Source organism: Mastigoproctus giganteus, chromosome 3, assembly GCF_048544385.1.
Source record: "Mastigoproctus giganteus isolate SK-2022 chromosome 3, ASM4854438v1, whole genome shotgun sequence".
Classification (NCBI taxonomy): Eukaryota; Metazoa; Arthropoda; class Arachnida; order Uropygi; family Thelyphonidae; genus Mastigoproctus; species Mastigoproctus giganteus.
In genome coordinates, this window is record NC_143577.1 from 153,658,368 (window position 1) to 153,678,762 (window position 20,395).

At 38.3% G+C, this 20,395-nt stretch overlaps 1 protein-coding gene across 1 annotated transcript in view; it reads right to left on the reverse strand.

Moving 5' to 3' along the window:
* Window positions 1–20,395, reverse strand: part of FER (tyrosine-protein kinase Fer) — a 298,771-nt gene that overhangs the window by 227,101 nt on the left and 51,275 nt on the right. The window contains exon 6 of the mRNA XM_090370126.1: window positions 14,263–14,385. Coding sequence (XP_090226252.1) covers window positions 14,263–14,385 — 123 coding nt within the window. The remainder of the gene's footprint in view (window positions 1–14,262; window positions 14,386–20,395) is intronic.

Here is a 20,395-nt window from a genome sequence, read left to right on the forward strand (position 1 = left end):
GTATGATCGAATTCATGTAGTGTAAATACAAGTTATACGAGGACTGACTGTATTGGGAAATGATGCTGTATGGATAAGTGAAGAATAAGGATCCCTCCTATTCTTTCTCACCTCTAATTACCCTTCTTATTTCGTCATATAGGTAATATTATTCCTCCCTAACCCTCCTCTTTGCTTATTCATATGACATATTTTCCCATTATTAACATCCTGTAGATCTCACAATTTTTCAGCTTCCTTTCCTTAGAACAAAAAAGTTGAAATAGCTCATAATTGGAACTGTGAAATGGAACTAATTTGCTACTTTTAGGAAATTTCAATCCACTGGCTATAGTAAGAAAACTTAAGTTAATAATAATGAAACCATATATTACAATGAAAATAATATTGTCAGTTGCTCAAAAGAATGACAAAGAAAGCATGCTAAAAAATAAAGGAATATTTATAGCATTCAGCCATAAAGTGTCCATAGGTAATATTAATAGCATCTCGCATAAGGCGTCCACAAAGTCCTTGTGCACTTTAAAACTGCAACAAGGTTCTATATAAGATAAAAACAATCCATAAAATTCATTGGAAAGGTACGTTATTATAGATTTTGGGGTGCATAATCATAAGAATGTTAACATTCAACATAACTTCCATCATTAATGAAACAAAGTATAGTATGATTTTTCAATTCAATAAACAGATTCTCCAGTTGTGTTTCAGTTATGTCATTAATTGCATTTCAGATCTTGGTATGAAAATCATTTAAAGAGAAGGATTTTAAGGGGTAAGCCACATTTTACAATTCCCTATAGAAAAAAGTACAATTGCCAGAAATCAAGCAAGCTGCCCAAGCATTTGGGCAGCTTGCTTGATTTCTCCCAGTTGTACACCTCTTACAAACCATCTGTTTGAGAAAATTTTGTTTAAAAATTGTGAAAGATTCTGAGAGGAGTGGCAAGGTGCTCGATCCTGCTGAAAAACCATATTGGCTTCGATTCTTAATTGTCTCAATTCAAAAATAAAAAAATCCTGAAGCCCTGTAAGATAATCATCACCATTAACCACTGTTGTTTTTTCAAAAAAGAGAAAGTACCAATTAGCATTAGTAGAGGCATTTGATGCAAGAAAGCAAGCTTATGCAGCATCAGCCAAAAAAACAAAAAAAAAAAAAAAAAAACAAATAAATAAATAAAAAATAACCACTTCCACTTCACCCCTCTGTTCGTTCGAAATACCTGCCCAGCTGAGCTTTAAACTTATTTAGGCTATCAACTTCCACAACAAGGGATGGAAGTCTATTCAAGCAACCAACCACCAGCTGGCTAAAGGCAAATTTCCTCACGTCTATCCTACATCTGTCTTTCCTCAATTTGAATTTATGCCCTCTCAGGTGATTATTCTGAGCAAGAGGAAGAATCCCATCAGCATTGAGCATGCTCAAACCATTCAAGGCTTTATACACCTCTATCAGATCACCTCGCTGGTGCCTAGTCTCCAGACACTGTAATTTGCAAAATGTAAGCCTTTCTTCGTAAGAGCACCCCTTTGTTCCATTCACTAATCTTGTTACCCTTCTCTGTACTCGTTCCAGCATCTCTACATCCTTGTTGAAATGAGGCCTCCAGACCTGTATACAGTACTCTAGGTGCGGTCTGACCATTGCCTTATACAAGGGAATAATCACCTCCTTATCCCTGCTAGAAAAATTCCTATATATTTTTTCTATAATTCCTATATATATTTTCCTATAATCATCGACAATACACCATGAGCTACTCTTGCAGCCCGTCTGCACTGCTCAGAAAACTTCATATCTGCCTCCACAACCACCCCAGGTCCCTTTCATTCTCTACCACTGTCAGTGTAGTACCACACCGTTGATACGTTGCTCTGGGGTTGCTGTTTCCCATATGTAGTACTTTACATTTGTCAATGTTAAACTTCATTTGCCACCTCTCAGCCCATCTGCTCAACCTTTCCAGATCCTGTTGCAGTAGCATAGTGTCAGTAGTGTCCTTGACAACCCTGCCAACCTTCGTGTCGTCTGCAAACTTGGACATTAAGCCTGATATACCATCATCAATATCATTTATAAATACAGAAAACAATAATGGACCCAATACTGAACCCTGAGGGACTCCACTAATAACATTAGTCCATGATGAGCAGTGTCCATTGATTACCACTCTCTGTCTTCTCCCCCTCAACCACCCCTTTATCCATAGCAGCAATTTGCTTCCAATGCCACACTGCTCCAATTTGTGCAGCAGTCTTCCATGTGCAACAGTATCAAAAGCCTTTCTAAGGTCCAAGTATATAATATCAAAGTTATTCCCTGCATCCAGTTCTTTTGTGATTGCATCATAGTATCCAATCAAATTGGTCAGGCAAGACTTCCCCTTAACAAAACCATGCTGTGTCTGAGCTATAACTGAAGTCTTGTCTAGATGATCCTGCAGCGCTTCTTTAACCAGTGCCTCCATTAATTTTCCAGGAACAGAAGTTAAACTAACAGGTCTATAATTACTTGTGTCGCCCTTTGATCCTCCTTTGTGAATTGGGGTCACATTTGCACATCTCCAGTCCATGGGTACTTCCCCTGAGTCCAAGGAAGCTCTCATAATTATGGCTAAGGGTTTGCTTACTTCCTTTAATATAACTGGATAGATCCCATCCACCCCAGGTGCCTTTCTTGTATTTTTCTTCAACAATTTCTCCTCCACTTTACTCTCAGTTATTACAAGATTCTCTAGCTTACAGCCAGAGTTGAATACACCTCTGTCATTCCCCTCGCTGAATAAATCCTCTTGTGTGAATGTCGATGCAAAATATTCATTCAGTTTGTTAGCTACCTGAGCAGGATCATCAACAGTTGACCCATCGATATCAAGGGGACCAATCTGATTCATCCCCTTCCTTCTAGAGTTTACATAAGTAAAGAACTCTTTGCTGTTTTTCTTTGCATCCCTTGCCAAAGATTTCTCGTAATCTTCCTTCGCCTGCCTAACCTCCTTTGTAACTTGGTTACAGATCAACTTGTATCTATCATAGGCTTCTGTGTCACGTGTTAATTTGTATGTATCCCATGCATTTTTCTTCTCTGCCATATGTCTCATTAGTTCATCTGACATCCACTTAGGCCTAAACCTTGAACAATATTTCTTAGTTGGTATGTAAAGCCTAGTAGCTTCCAAGATAAGTCCTTTGAATGCTTCCCATTTTGAATTTGCTGTTGGTAACATCATCAGTTGGTCCCACTGTATAGAATTTAAATACTGTCTCAGTCCATCGTAGTCGCCTTTACGAAAGCAATAACCCTTCCCTTTACCCCTAATGGTAGTTACCTCTTTGAGTAAATCCCACTTCAGCACACTGTGATCACTGCCACCTAGTGGTTCATTTACCTGCAGATTCTTAATGCATGAAGAATCACTACTGATAATCAAATGAAGAGTATTACTCCCTCTAGTTGCCTCCTAAACATGCTGATGTAGAAAACAATCATCCAATAAATCCACAAAAGCCTTGCTAGTGTGTGAGTGACCAGCCCCCAAATTCCAGTCAATATCTGGGAAATTAAAATCCCCCATTATAAGACTCTCTGATTTACTGGCCCACTCTATTTCCCCGTACAGTTTCTTATTATACTCATCAGAGTCATTAGGCCTATAGCACACTCCTTTTTTTTTTTTTTTTTTTTGATTTGGTAGTTGTTGGCGCATCGGCTTCTGTGGCCATATTGCACCTCCCAAGGTTTTTGCAGTACTTTGATCCAAGCCCGAGGCGGGAATCGAACCCCTGAGCCACAGCACTCCCATTAGCTTGAGTCTTTTGGTTTGCTGCTCTGGTCAGAGTCATGATTTCGATTTAATTTCAATAAAATTTCAATTTCAGTACAAAATGCATGGCAGAAAAGAAAAATGCATGGGATACATACAAATTAACACATGACACAGAAGCCTATGATAGAAAAAAGTTGATATGCAACCAAGTTACAAAGGAGGTTAGGCAGGCGAAGGCAGATTACGAGAAATCCTTGGCAAGGGATGCAAAGAAAAACAGCAAAGAGTTCTTTACTTATGTAAACTCTAGAAGGAAGGGGATGAATCAGATTGGTCCACTTAGCATTAGCATTAGTAGAGGCATTTGATGCAAGAAAGCAAGCTTATGCAGCATCAGCCAAAAAAAAAAAAAAAAAAAAAAACCCACTTCCACTTCACCTCTCTGTTCGTTCAAAATACCTGTCCAGCTGAGCCTTAAACTTATTTAGGCTATCAACCTCCACCACAAGGGATGGAAGTCTGTTCCACCAACCAACCACCCGCTGGCTAAAGGCAAATTTCCGCACGTCTATCCTAACATCTGTCTTTCCTCAATTTGAATTTATGCCCTCTCAGGTGATTTTTCTGAGCTAGAGGAAGAATCCCATCAGCATTGAGCATGCTTAAACCATTCAAGGCTTTATACACCTCTATCAGATCACCTCGCTGGTGCCTAGTCTCCAGACACTGTAATTTGCAAAACTTAAGCCTTTCTTCGTAAGAGCACCCCTTTGTTCCATTCACTAATCTTGTTGCCCTTCTCTGTACTCGTTCCAGCAGCTCTACATCCTTCTTGAAATGAGGCCTCCAGACCTGTATACAGTACTCTAGGTGTGGCCTGACCATCGCCTTATACAATGGAATAATCACCTCCTTATCCCTGCTGGAAAAATTCCTGTATATCATTGACAATACTCCATGAGCTACTCTTGCAGCCCGTCTGCACTGCTCAGAGAACTTCATATCTGCTTGCACAACCACCCCCAAGTCCCTTTCATTCTCTACCACTGTCAGTGTAGTACCACAGAGTTGATACGTTGCTCTGGGGTTGCTGTTTAACATGTGTAGTACTTTACATTTGTCAATGTTAAACTTCATTTGCCACCTCTCAGCCCATCTGCTCAACCTTTCCTGATCCTGTTGCAGCAGCATAGTGTCAGTAGTGTCCTTGACAACCCTGCCAACCTTTGTATCGTCTGCAAACTTGGACATGAAGCCAGATATACCATCATCAATATCATTTATAAATACAGAAAACAATAATGGACCCAACACTGAGCCCTGAGGGACTCCACTAATAACATCAGTCCACGATGAGCAGTGTCCATTGATTACCACTCTCTGTCTTCTCCCCCTCAACCACCCCTTTATCCATAGCAGCAATTTGCCTCCAATGTCACACTGCTTTGTGTAGCAGTCTTCCATGTGCAACAGTATCAAAAGCCTTTCTAAGATCCAAGTATATAATATCAAAGTTATTCCCTGCATCCAGTTCTTTTGTGACTGCATCATAGTATCCAATCAAGTTGGTCAGGCAAGACTTCCCCTTAACAAAACCATGCTGTGTCTGAGCTATAACTGAAGTCTTGTCTAAATGATCCTGCAGTGCTTCTTTAACCAGTGCCTCCATTAATTTTCCTGGAAGAGAAGTTAAGCTCACAGGTCTATAATTACTTGTGTCAGCCTTTGATCCTCCTTTGTGAATTGGGGTCACATTTGCACATTTCCAGTCTATGGGTACCTCCCCTGAGTCCAAGGAAGCTCTCATAATTATGGCTAAGGGTTTGCTTACTTCCTTAGCTGCCTCCTTTAATATAACTGGATAGATCCCATCCACCCCGGGTGCCTTTCTTGTGTTTATCTTCAACAGTTTCTCCTCCACTTTACTCCCAGTTATTTCAAGATTCTGTAGCTTACTGCTAGAGTTGAATACACCTCTGGCATTCCCCTCGCTGAATAACTCCTCATGTGTGAATGTCGATGCAAAATATTCATTTAGTTTGTTAGCTACCTGAGCAGGATCATCAACAGTTGACCCATCAATATCAAGTGGACCAATCTGATTCATCCCCTTCCTTCTAGAGTTTACATAAGTAAAGAACTCTTTGCTGTTTTTCTTTGCATCCCTTGCCAAGGATTTCTCGTAATCTGCCTTCGCCTGCCTATCCTCCTTTGTAACTTGGTTGCATATCAACTTGTATCTATCATAGGCTTCTGTGTCATGTGTTAATTTGTATGTATCCCATGCATTTTTCTTCTCTGTCATATGCCTCATTAGTTCATCTGACATCCATTTTGGCCTAAAACTTGAACAATATTTCTTAGTTGGTATGTAAAGCCTAGTAGCTTCCAAGATAAGTTCTTTGAATGCTTCCCATTTTGAATTTGCTGTTGGTAACATCATCAGTTGGTCCCACTGTATAGAATTTAAATACTGTCTCAGTTCATCGTAGTCGCCTTTAAGGAAGCAATAACCCTTCCCTTTACCCCTAATGGTAGTTACCTCTTTGAGTAAATCCCACTTCAGCACACTGTGATCACTGCCACCTAGTGGTTCATTTATCTGCAGATTCTTAATGCATGAAGAATCACTGCTGATAATCAAATCAAGAGTATTACTCCCTCTAGTTGCCTCCCGTACATGCTGATGTAGAAAACAATCATCCAATAAATCCACAAAAGCCCTGCTAGTGTGTGAATAACCAGTCCCCAAATTCCAGTCAATATCTGGGAAATTAAAATCTCCCATTATAAGACTCTCTGATTTACTGGCCCACTCTATTTCCCTGTACAGTTTCTTATTATACTTATCAGAGTCATTAGGCCTATAGCACACTCCTACTCTCAATTTTGATCTAGTAGTAGTAGTAGTAGTGGCACATGATGCAAGAAAGCAAGTGTACGAGCTTATGCAGCATCAGCCAAAAAAAAAAAAATAAAAAAAAAATAATAATAAATAAATAAATAAAAAAAAATAAAAAAAATCACACCATTCCCTCCAAATGCCTGTCCAGTTCCTCCTTAAATTTATTTAACCTATCAACTTCTACAACGACAGATGGAAGTTTGTTCCAGCAATTAACCACCCGCTGGCTAAAGGCAAATTTCCGCACATCTATTCTACATCTGTCCTTTCTTAATTTGAACTTATGTCCCCGTAGGTTGGTAATCTGAACAAGTGGAAGGATCCCATCAGAATTCAGCCCCCATTCAAGGCCTTATAGACCTCAATCAGATCACCGCGCAGGTGCCTAGTCTCCAGCCACTGCAATTTGCAGAACTTAAGCCTCTCTTGGTAAGAGAATCCCTTCATTCCCCTCACCAATCGTGTTGCTCTTCTCTGTACACGCTCAAGCAAATCTACATCCTTCCTAAAATGAGGCCTCCAGACCTGTACGCAGTACTTAAGGCGTGGCCTGACCATTGCCTTATACAGAGGGACAATCACCTCCTTTTCCCTGCTAGCAAAATTCCTATATATCATTGACAAAACCCCATGACCCGCCCTAGCAGCCTGTCTGCACTGCTCAGAAAACTTCATATCTGACTGCACACCAAACTGACTCAACACTGCACTGTCCAGCGATGTCGACTGGCTTCACTTCCTTGGTTTTTATGTGTTTCTTAACTAATAGCATAACCCCTCCCCCCTTCCTATCCTGTCTATCCTTTCTGTAGACGTTGTACTCCCCAAATTGCAGTTCTGCATCCCTTATATCTGTGTGACACCACGTCTCTGATATCCCAACAATATCTGCCTTCAATGTTTTGAGCAATACCTCAAATTCATCAAATTTATTTACTAAACTCCTAGCATTGGTGTACAAGCAAGTATACCTGCACCTGTTTCTATTCTTAGCTACCCTAACACAACCCATGTGTTTACTTGTACCGCAATGGCTCCCAGCAGTCTCTGAAATACCATGCATCTTGTTTTTCAGGCTTCTGCACATTCTAATAGAAGCAGTGCAAGAATCTCTTTCACCTCTGCCAGTAGCTACTGTCAATCTATTGGTCTTTGTCTCCCCCCAAGCTAGCAGTTTTCCGACCCACCTAACACTGCCTCGATAGCACTTGATATTGATGGGTCAACTGTTGATGATCCTGCTCAGGTAGCTAACAAACTAAATGAATATTTTGCATCGACATTCACACATGAGGAGTTATTCAGCGAGGGGAATGCCAGAGGTGTATTCAACTCTAGCAGTAAGCTACAGAATCTTGAAATAACTGGGAATAAAGTGGAGGAGAAATTGTTGAAGATAAACACAAGAAAGGCACCCGGGGTGGATGGGATCTATCCAGTTATATTAAAGGAGGCAGCAAAGGAAGTAAGCAAACCCTTAGCCATAATTATGAGAGCTTCCTTGGACTCAGGGGAGGTACCCATAGACTGGAAATGTGCAAATGTGACCCCAATTCACAAAGGAGGATCAAAGGCTGACACAAGTAATTATAGACCTGTGAGCTTAACTTCCATTCCAGGAAAATTAATGGAGGCACTGGTTAAAGAAGCACTGCAGGATCATTTAGACAAGACTTCAGTTATAGCTCAGACACAGCATGGTTTTGTTAAGGGGAAGTCTTGCCTGACCAACTTGATTGGATACTATGATGCAGTCACAAAAGAACTGGATGCAGGGAATAACTTTGATATTATATACTTGGATCTTAGAAAGGCTTTTGATACTGTTGCACATGGAAGACTGCTACACAAAGCAGTGTGACATTGGAGGCAAATTGCTGCTATGGATAAAGGGGTGGTTGAGGGGGAGAAGACAGAGAGTGGTAATCAATGGACACTGCTCATCGTGGACTGATGTTATTAGTGGAGTCCCTCAGGGCTCAGTGTTGGGTCCATTATTGTTTTCTGTATTTATAAATGATATTGATGATGGTATATCGGTCTTAATGTCCAAGTTTGCAGACGATACAAAGGTTGGCAGGGTTGTCAAGGACACTACTGACACTATGCTGCTGCAACAGGATCTGGAAAGGTTGAGCAGATGGGCTGAGAGGTGGCAAATGAAGTTTAACATTGACAAATGTAAAGTACTACACATGGGAAACAGCAACCCCAGAGCAACGTATCAACTCTGTGGTACTACACTGACAGTGGTAGAGAATGAAAGGGACTTGGGAGTGGTTGTGCAGGCAGATATGAAGTTCTCTGAGCAGTGCAGACGGGCTGCAAGAGTAGCTCATGGAGTATTGTCAATGATATACAGGAATTTTTCCAGCAGGGATAAGGAGGTGATTATTCCATTGTATAAGGCGATGGTCAGGCCACACCTAGAGTACTGTATACAGGTCTGGAGGCCTCATTTCAAGAAGGATGTAGAGCTGCTGGAACGAGTACAGAGAAGGGCAACAAGATTAGTGAATGGAACAAAGGGGTGCTCTTACGAAGAAAGGCTTAAGTTTTGCAAATTACAGTGTCTGGAGACTAGGCACCAGCGAGGTGATCTGATAGAGGTGTATAAAGCCTTGAATGGTTTAAGCATGCTCAATGCTGATGGGATTCTTCCTCTAGCTCAGAAAAATCACCTGAGAGGGCATAAATTCAAATTGAGGAAAGACAGATGTAGGATAGACGTGCGGAAATTTGCCTTTAGCCAGCGGGTGGTTGGTTGGTGGAACAGACTTCCATCCCTTGTGGTGGAGGTTGATAGCCTAAATAAGTTTAAGGCTCAGCTGGACAGGTATTTTGAATGAACAGAGGGGTGAAGTGGAAGTGGGTTTTTTTTTTTTTTTTTTTTTGGCTGATGCTGCATAAGCTTGCTTTCTTGCATCAAATGCCTCTACTAATGCTAATGCTAAAATTAAAACCCTAAACTTATATCTCGACACAGTTATAACGCTATATTTATGTTTCAGTATCAAGTGTTATCTATGAAATCCCTTTATATAACTTCCGTATCAAGTTAAGTGTTATTTATTTTTTCTAATTATTTATGTTATGTAACCCAAGTCGGTATATGTATAGTTAAAAGTACAATTTAATTGACAATGAAGTTCAACAAGATTAATTTTCTGATTAATTGACAATATTATGTACTATACTATCTATATTAAGCTTATGCTATCTATTTCGAGATATTTTGTATCGCGTAACAATGGCGGCTATTTATGAACGGTAAACACATGGATTTGATACCCTTTCCGATACTAAGTAATACCTACAAAATCTCTATCTAAGTTACTTTAATCTAAGTATCGTAAATAAGAATATAAAACTACTCTAGAAAATAAGTTAATATGCCAATTTAAGCTAATAAAACAGAAAATAAATCAGAAAAAACTTCTCTGTTCCAGGAGCGGAAAAAATGTACGTCCGCACAGGATACTCTCGTACACAATTATGTGTGTTTTTCCTAGACACATCAGGCATTGACTTTAGGGGAAATCCTTTCATGTTCTCAGACTTCTTTTAGTTTCTTGTCCCCCAAACATGGTAATTATGGCAGTTAACTTTGCCACTAATGTGAAACATTTTTTCATCACTAAAAATTATATTGTCAAGAGATAAGATGCATTTTCATTAACATGTTCACTGCCTCAATGCATATATACATAAAACAGCAACAGGAGTGTTATTTCATAACACTCACATACACGTTCAAAATGCACCCAAGAAGCATGATGCAATGCATACGACCAGCCATTCTTAAGCAGTCAACCAACAAGTACCATAAATGTAAAGAGACATGAATACTTGGCATTTGCTTATAGACTTGTCACACAGTTTTATTTATTTTTTGCTTGTGTGGATGTTAGTTTATATATATATGAATAAACACTTCATAAAATTTTAAGATTTGTACTGGTTTACAGCTGAGCACAAAATTTAGTGCTCAGCTTTCACTTTTAGCAATGAATTTCAAACTTTTAATTTTCAACCATTACACAGGAATTTTTGAAATGCTGGGGGATGTCGGAATGTTGATTTTTTCAACATTCCGAAAATTATGGTACATTGAACAAGTTCTCCCACATTGTCAGTAAAAGTATTACACCCATGACAGAAAATTGATCTCACATGGTAGTCTTTTTCCAGCAACATCTGATGTAATTGAATCTTGTAAGGTCATGGGTAATTCCACTCTAAGGATGTTGTGCACTCTTACTTTAGGAATACCAAGTTCCAGAGATGGTTGTCATAGTGATTTTTGGGGACTTTGCTGAAAAGCTTCCCCGACAGATTTCAGAGTCTTTACATTTAATCCAGACTTTCCAGTTGGAAGCTTATCACTAATGAAACCATCCTCTTTAAGCTTCTTCATCCAGTTTGAAATTGAATTTCTGTGCAATGCTTCCTTTGCATAAACTTTCTATACATTAAAATAATTTTCCTCCTAATGATATTTATTCAGCCAATGGAAGAAGAAAGATGTGGGTTACGTGGTAATACGTTACAAATACAAAAATATGTAACAAAAGATTGTTTTACTGTGGTAAAACCAACTTCTGTTTAATCGTGGTCACCGCTACGTTTATCCAACATGACCACACGGTAGCATTCTTGATTTCCATATGTAACTTATTTATTTAAATAAACTAAGTGCAACAAGGCACTCACCGATGAAAAGCCAACTAGCTTTGAAATGGTGCCATCTGGGTGGTGGAGGTGCCCACCGAGAATAAGTGACAATAGTCTTCTCTATTAGTGAAGCATTACTTATTTTAGCGCAATACATGGGAAATTCGTTGTGAAGGATAAGCACAATATCAGATACATATGAAATGATGCCTTTCACACTACGATCGTAGTTTTTCTTGAAGAGTTGTCAATGGTGTATCTACACCGATATTATACAGATATAGTAACGTATTTATGTGTTCATAGTTGAGGAAGAGACACACACAGAGTCGAAAGCTTCTGTAAGTATTTCATTTCATTTTATCAAAAGAAGCGAGCGTAGCGAGCAGAGGGCAAAGCCCCCTAATGTGTCATTGATTTTCTTCTAACCATCAATATGGCCTTAAGCTCTGCTAGTCAGACGACACAGTTCACTTACCCCTCTATTAAGCCACTTTTGGTAAGGTAGATTATCTTAAAAAATTAAAAAAAAAAAAAAAAAAAAACAGAATTAGAGTAAATTATGCAATTATTTTTATATAGAAAAACTAGAATTGCCTTTCTAGAGAATTTTACAGATTGTTCTTATCCCACTTTTATTGCAGTCTTAAAATACACAAGGACCTTATTCACACCCTGTACGATTCTCTCTCTATATATATATATATATATATATATATATATATATATATACACACAAATATATTGTTATCAGTGTATTATGTGGACATGCTGAACTGTCAGGCGTAATTACAATGGAAAAATTGAGAACACGTGCAAGGGAAAAACAGAATACCTGAAATAAAATAAAATTAAGGTTTAACATAAAAATAAATGATAGTACCCAAAGCCTAGAACTTCATCTAGAACTACTTCATCAAAAGGTTTAGCAGCAAAAATCATAGGAGCCACCACAGTAAGCCGGGTTTCTGTTATGTTATGTTATGTTATTTGGTTTTTAAGAGCATTAGCAACTATGGCCATATTGCTCCAGGGATATGTGGTTGTCATTCACTGACCTTTCCGCATCCTCCGTATTTGGTGGGCACGGGCTCGAACCCCGGTCTAATCAAGCGTGTGCTACGCACTGCTGCTCCTGCCCACCTGGCTACGGAGGAGCCATTTCTGTTATGATGTTCACGTTGAAAAGAATGCATACATATACATCATAGCCAACCGACAGAGACCAAAAGGAAGGATTAAAATTAAAGAATATATAAAATAATAAATATAAATAAATAAATAAAGTAAAGCTAAAAAGCTAAAATAATGCTGATAGATTCCTGTAAAAAGAAAAAAATGAATGAAATCCAAAAGAAGGCAAAAAAAGAAAACTTATTGCATGCATGGACAGGTAAATGTTGAATAAGCTGAACAATCGGAGACCAAAGAAGAAAACAGAAAGTTCACTGTATGGTGTATTTATGTCAGTTGAAGTAAACCTGAGTGGAGGGGTGAAGTCGTCAAAGTGAACCGTACCCGTGTGATGGGGAAGTAAGCAATTAAACATATGAGGCAAAGTGCCAGCATAGGGAGAAACAAAAATTAGCAAAGCAGTGTAGAAAAGACACTAAACTTTGTTAAAGAAGAAAAAAGTAGCGATAGTACAAGAATAGCATCTTGATATTGCTTTCAGCCAGCCTAATTGTGCACGAGAAATATTGAAGAAATGTAACAAGAAGGAAAAAATAATAAAGTAGACAAAACTAAACAAAAAAACACAATACCCCATCAGTAGACAATCCATAGGTACAAGCTTTCTACATAGTGAGACATGACAGAGTCTTGGGGATATAAAACTATACATTATGTACAGGCTTGAAAGTAAAATGTCAGATTGTAAATATGTTGTTTAAATCAAAGTTGTAGTATATAAGCTTTTTAAATTTTATAATGTTTAATGCTTTATTGAAATGATGGTAGAGGAAACAACTACTTATTGCAAAGCAATTTATTATGGAGTGTTTGATGTTGTCAGAAAAGAGACTATTGCTATTGCATATTGTTGCAATTCTGATGCATTGGGAGAGAATTGTTTACATAAACTTTTTTAGAAATGTGCCAATGGGTAAGACTGACTACATTGAAGCTGAATGCATCTCTTTTATTATATATGTTGATTGTGGTATGAGGGCTGTTGATTTTTATATCTAAGTCTAAGTAATTGGCTGAAAGGTCATTATTATTAGTTTCCTCCAGAGTAAGTTCTGAAGGGTAAATACCAGAGAAGTCCTGTTTAAACATAGGGTAGCTGAATACTAACAAGTCATCAATATATCTGTAAAGCTTTATGTCTGAGGGTAGAGCGGTCTCAGACCAGTAACGATATAGGTTAGCTAAGACACAGCTAGCAGGGTTACCCATGGGGGTACCTTTGGTTTGGAAGTATATAGATTTGCCATCAAAAATATAATTGTTGGAAATGCAAAGATTAATGAGGTTGTTCCAATAAACTGGATTACAACCAAGAATATGTTTGTAGTTGTTGAAAAAATCTCGTTTAGTACCATTTTTAAGTTGGTTAGGTCTATGATAGTACCCACGGCTTTAGGTACTATCATTTATTTTTATGTTAAACCTTAATTTTATTTTATTTCAGGTATTCTGTTTTTACCTTGCATGTGTTCTCAATTTTTCCATGGTAATTACACCTGACAGTTCAGCACCTCCACCTAATACACTGATAACAATATATTCGTCTATATTTCATTATGTTTGCCGTTTTTTTCTGATATAACTAGTAGTACCCGGGATCCATAACCCAGTTTAATATTTTTAACACCTTTTCTTGTTTGCTTACACTTTCAGAAATTTCATTACATCTTATTTTTATCAATATTATATATATATATATATATATTTTTTTTTTACCTCTCTTTGAGAATATCATATGTAAAATCATCTACAGTTAACTGATCTACTTTCAGTGAGCCTGTATGATCCTCTAACATCAGTCTATCAAAATGGAATAGTGTTCTTGAAAAAGGAGGAGATCTGAAAAGAAAAAACAAAAAATTATGATATTTTCTAAAGCTTCTTAAAAGGGCAATGTGTGCTGTTTCGATTTGTGTCAAGGTTACTTGGGCTGCAAGGCATGATTATCAGAGGGGATGGATTCCTACAGGTGATGTGTGATTTTTTTTTTTTTTTTGGCCAATGCTATAAAGTTTGCTTCTTTGCATCATCTGTCATTATTAATACTAACTTTCTTCATCCACTTCCCATCCCCAGTTTCATCAGATCTATTCCTAACACTATCGTTCCCCACCTCTCTCATCCTCACCCCCCAACAACACCATTGCTAGCTAGTTCCAGAACTAGTAATAACAGGAATAACAAGTTGGCTATACTACATTACATTTGAGAAAGCCAATCAAACATACTTCCCAGGTTGTAGCCCACTTGCATTTAACACACAACTTTATCGCATAAGATGCTGTTGTTAATAGAATTTAATGGTTCAAGGGTTGCAATGACCATATTGCTGCTGTTCACTATCTTACTGGTAGAAACCAATATAAGAAGATAATTAAAAGTGATTATATAAGTGAATTTGTTTTAAAAACTGTAGAATTCTGTCAAATTAGCAGTTTCCTATGATATGATGCAACATTAACAGTTCAAATAATGTCAATAAAGATTCAATGGCTGCAATCCTGTCAAGGAGTAATGAGGGCAGTCTATAAGGATGTGTTTTACAGTTAACAAGGCATGGCAGTGTACACACTGTGGATCTTCCTCATAAGCAGAAAAATATGCCTAGATGGGTCTGTTCTGGACAATCCATGTTCTAGCAAGAACAACTCATGTTTTTTTTTTTTTTTTGTAGTAGTTATTGGCGCATCGGCTTCTGTGGCCATAATGCACCTCCCAACGTTTTTTTTTTTTTTTTTTTTTTTTTTTTTGCAGTACTTTGATCCAAGCCCGAGGCGGGATTCGAACCCGCGACCTTTGGGTTGCTAGGTAGGCACTTTACCCACCCGGCTAGCCCGGTCGGCTCACAACTTCATGTAAATTTTTCCAAAAACTGGAGTTTCACAGTTGTGATTCATATTTAAGCTGTAACAGCTTATTGTTTGTCCGAAGACTGCCATAGCTTCTTCCATTGATTGTGGCATGCTTGTTGGATAAGAGGTTTATAATCTTTATACAGAACTTGTGCTTGCATAGTACATGCAAGCAGAGGTCCTGGCTGATGGAGTGTTCGGCAGCTTCACCTGCATTTTCATTTCCTAGAATTCCAGTGTGTCTCAGAACCAAGATGATTTTACTGAGTGGGAAATGCTGCATCATGCTGAATCAACCAGGGTCAGATTTGTTCCATAACAGGATGGGAAGGATTTGCATTGTAATGCAGTCAATGCGCTCAAGAAGTCTGTATAAATTATGATCTGTAGAGTAAAAGAAGCATTAATATGATCAATGGGCTAATTTAATTGTGTACAGTTCAACAGTGTACATGCTGCATTGTACTGGGAGTGATGTAGATATGGTGAAAGTAGGAAAGACCGCTGATTCACCTATAGTCATTCCTGTTTAAATCAATCCATATATATATATATATATATATATATATATATATATATCTGCATGCAATGGGAGTTTGATATTACATGCAGCATGTGAAGTTGTTTGATATTCATATATGCTATGGATCACTTTACCCATTTACAAAAACAGTCATCTCACAAGATGGCGAGCTTACAGCTCATGGAGGGTCTGATTCAGAAGTTTTTTGGAATATTTTATATAGCTGAATATTCCACTGTTCTATTAGCTGTTGCACCTTACTCCTGCAGGCTTATTTTCTCTAGGCTTATTACTATAGTTCATTTTAACTTCGGGAAACAGAGTTTGTTTTGTTTGTTTGTTATTTGGTTTTTAGGAGCATTAGCAACTAAGGCCATATTGCTCTGGGATATGCGGTGGAATGATCAACGCATATCCCAGAGAACATCCTCCGTATTTGGTGGTGATGGGCTTGAACCCCGGTCTAATCAAGAAGCGTGTGCTACGCACTGCTGCTCCTTCCCACCTGGCTACAGGGGGTGTCTGGGTCACAGAGATATGGCCATATGGGATGAGCTAGTTGGCTCTGTATTTTTCCACATAAATTAAGGGCAGTAATTTTCTCCAAAGATGATTTGGTTCATCTCTTTCTATGTATAAACTCTGAACAAGAGATGTCTGGAACTCTCCAAGAACTATCTGGTAAAGCACAATGACGAATTAGGTTAAGTCAATCAAGGGCGCTCTTTCTAGCAGAACCAGATACAAGAGATAAGTCGAGTAGTTCAGTTGAGATCAAATATGGTAGCAAGTGGAAGTAGGAGTAGCTATCAGTGAGACACCCATGGCCAATATTACTTTTAAGGTATATTTATCTTTTTCTGGCAGATAGTTTAGATCTTTATTTTGTGTTCCACAGAGTCAGGCTTACCATCTAGGTTAGGCCTATGAAAGAGACGATGTCAGAGCATTATAGGATGCATACTCAGTCATAATTCAGGTTCGGGATATAACCTGCATTTTTTTACAAAAATATGCTGCAATAGTTTTCTTTCTAAGAGAGGTGAAAGCCATTCTGTGACATCTATTGCTATATTTTATTGATTACACATTGCAACTGTCATGTTTTGGAACTGGCATGAGATAGGTCATCAGCATACAAGTATTGTTCTACAGTAAAGCAGGAATGTTCTTTGTCATTTTGTTTATTCTGATGGCAAGAACTGTAGCACTGAGAACAGTGCTACAAACTACAGTGAACAGTTGCAAATCATTTTGTCTAATGTTTTTTTGAGACTGCTAGTTAGAGAAATTGGTCAGTAATTCTATGAATGTGTCTAGCCTTTTTCTGGCATGGAAAAAAGCCAGTACACCTCAGTGGCAAGAAGTACTCAAGTAGTAATTTTCTGAGAGGATTCGGCTAAAGAAAAAACAGAAAAACGATTGAAAACTAAGGGTGTTTTCTTTTAACTTTTGCAATGTGAGATAACATATGCCATCAGGATGGCGTGCATTGTTAACTGAGCTAATTAAGAAGTTTTAACACCAACATAGTAAATGGTTGATTATATAGTAGTGAATGATTAGTGTTAAAGTTTATTTTACATTTCTCACCTATTGCTTTAGTATTTTTAAAGGCTTTATCATATGCACCCACTGCAAATACTTGGGAAAACAAATTCTGCAAAGGCATTTCCAATTTTTTTTGGGAGATGATATATTCTGTCCATTACAACCAAGAATCACAAGAGAAACTGGTAGTGATTCCTGGTTGATTTTTTTAGCTTATTTTCCAAATCAGTCAGGTATCAGCATATTTGGTGATAGCGGATGCAAACTTAATCCAAGAATCTTTTCTTGTGTAAAATTTACATCTTTCTCCTTTGTTAGCGTTCCTAACTTGGGAGCATTATCTTGTTGTGGCTTGGATGGCTTTGTATTATTAGAATGTGATGTACTTTTGGCCTTTGTTGCTGTCAGTGTCTCACCATCTGTGAGGATTGATCTTGCCCATTGGGCAAGAGATAATTTAGGAGGAATTGTAATATGTCTGTGCTGAAAATTCTTTAATGTTTTTAACCGCATTAGAATATGATTTGGAAGGCATCGAGTTTAATATCTGTTTTCATGCTTCTTGGTATGGGACATTTTTCTCTACCTTGTACTTCAGTATTTTCATACCATCTTCCATGATGGTTGGAAGATGGGTAAGAAAAGTGTCCCAACTTCCCTGGCAGTTGGGACACTTTGGTGTTACTGCTGTGCATTCAGTTTAGGAGTGGTTCGGAGAGACACTCGAGGGACAAATGGGCTTGCCTTGACATGCTGTTTGAGAATGACCATACTTCTGGCATTTAAAGCATCTAAATGGATTTGGAATGTATGATCGGATCTTAGATGAAGGGTAGCCAGCTTTAACTGATGCAGGGAGATTTGGAGTGTTAAAGGTAAGGATAACATTTCTTGTGGGTGTAAGGACACTATCCTATTTGGTCATTATTTTTTTTTTAGTACTGATCACACGTTCTGCCTTACGTTCTTCAGCAATTTCATCCTCTGGAACATTAAGGAGGTATCATTCCGAAATGGCCCCTTTTGAGGTGTTTAAAGTTCTGTGTGGGATTACAAAAATGAGAAGGTCGCCAAAGGTCATTTGCTTCAGGTTCAATGTTTCTACAAGGAGATCTCCTGAGCAAAGTCGTTTGACCATTTTAGAAGTAGAAATGGAGATATAGGCCTAATGACCCTGATGAGCATAATAAGGCACTGTACAGGGAAATAGAGTGGGCCAGTAAATCAATGAGTCTTATAATGGGGGATTTTAATTTCCCAGATATTGACTGGAACTACTGGGTTGGTCACTCACACACTAGCAAGGCTTTTGTGGATGTAATGGATGATTGTTTTCTACATCAGCATGTTCGGGAAGCAACTAGAGGGAGTAATACTCTTGATCTGATTATCAGTAGTGATTCTTCATGCATTAAGAATCTGCAGATAAAGGAACCACTAAGTGGCAGTGATCACAGTGTGCTGATAGAGGTAAATAAATTTGATGAATTTGAGGTATTGCTCAAAACATCAAAGGCAAATATTGTTGGGATATCAGAGACGTGGTGTCACACAGATATAAGCAATGCAAAACTGGAATTTGGGGAGTACAATGCGTACAGAAAGGATAGACAGGATAGGAAGGTAGGAGGGGTTATGCTATTAGTTAAGAAACACAAAATCCAAGGAAATGAAGCCAGTCGACATCGCTGGACAGTGCAGTGTCGAGTCAGTTTGGTGTGACATAAGCATTGGGAGCTCAAAATTGAAAGTAGGGGTGTGATATAGGCCTAATGACTCTGATGAGTATAATAAGAAACTGTACAGGGAAATAGAGTGGGCCAGTAAATCAGACAGTCTTATAATGTGGGATTTTAATTTCCCAGATATTGACTGGAATTTGTGGATTGGTCACTCACACACTAGCAAGGCTTTTGTGGATTTATTGGATGATTGTTTTCTACATCAGCATGTTCGGGAGGCAACTAGAGGGAGTAATACTCTTGATCTGATTATCAGTAGTGATTCTTCATGCATTAAGAATCTGCAGGTAAAGGAACCACTAGGTGGCAGTGATCACAGTGTGCTGAAGTGGGATTTACTCAAAGAGGTAACTACCATCAGGGGTAAAGGGAAGGGTTTTTGCTTTCGTAAAGATGACTATGATGGTCTGAGACAGTATTTAAATTCTATACAGTGGGACCAACTGATGTTGTTACCAACAGCAAATTCAAAATGGGAAGCATTCAAAGAACTTATCTTGGAAGCTACTAAGCTTTACATACCAACTAAGAAATATTGTTCAAGATTTAGGCCTAAATAGATGTCAGATGAACTAATGAGACACATGGCAGAGAAGAAAAATGCATGGGATACATATAAATTAATGGGTGACATGGAAGCCTATGATAGATATAAGCTGGTCTGTAACCAAGTCACAAAGGAGATTAGGCAGGCAAAGGCAGATTATGAGAAATCCTTGGCCAAGGATGCAAAGAAAAACAGAAAAAGAGTTCTTTACCTATGTAAACTCTAGAAGGAAAAGGATGAATCAGATTGGTCCACTGGATATTGATGGTTCAACAGTTGAGGATCTTGCTCAGGTGGCTAACAAACTAAACAAGTATTTTGCATCTACATTCACACATTAGGAGTTATTCAGGATGGGGAATACCAGAGGTGAAGTAAACTCTGGCAGTGAGCTAGATGATTTTGTAATAACTGAGAGGAAAGTGGAGGACAAATTGTTGAGGATAAACATAAAAAAGACACCTGGGGTGGATGAGATCTATCCAGTTATATTAAAGGAAGCAGCAAAGGAAGTAAGCAAACCCTTAGCCATAATTATGAGAGCTTCTTTGGACTCAGAGTAGGTACCCATAGACTGGAGATGTGCAAATGTGACCCCAATTCACAAAGGAGGATCGAAGTAATTAAAGACTGA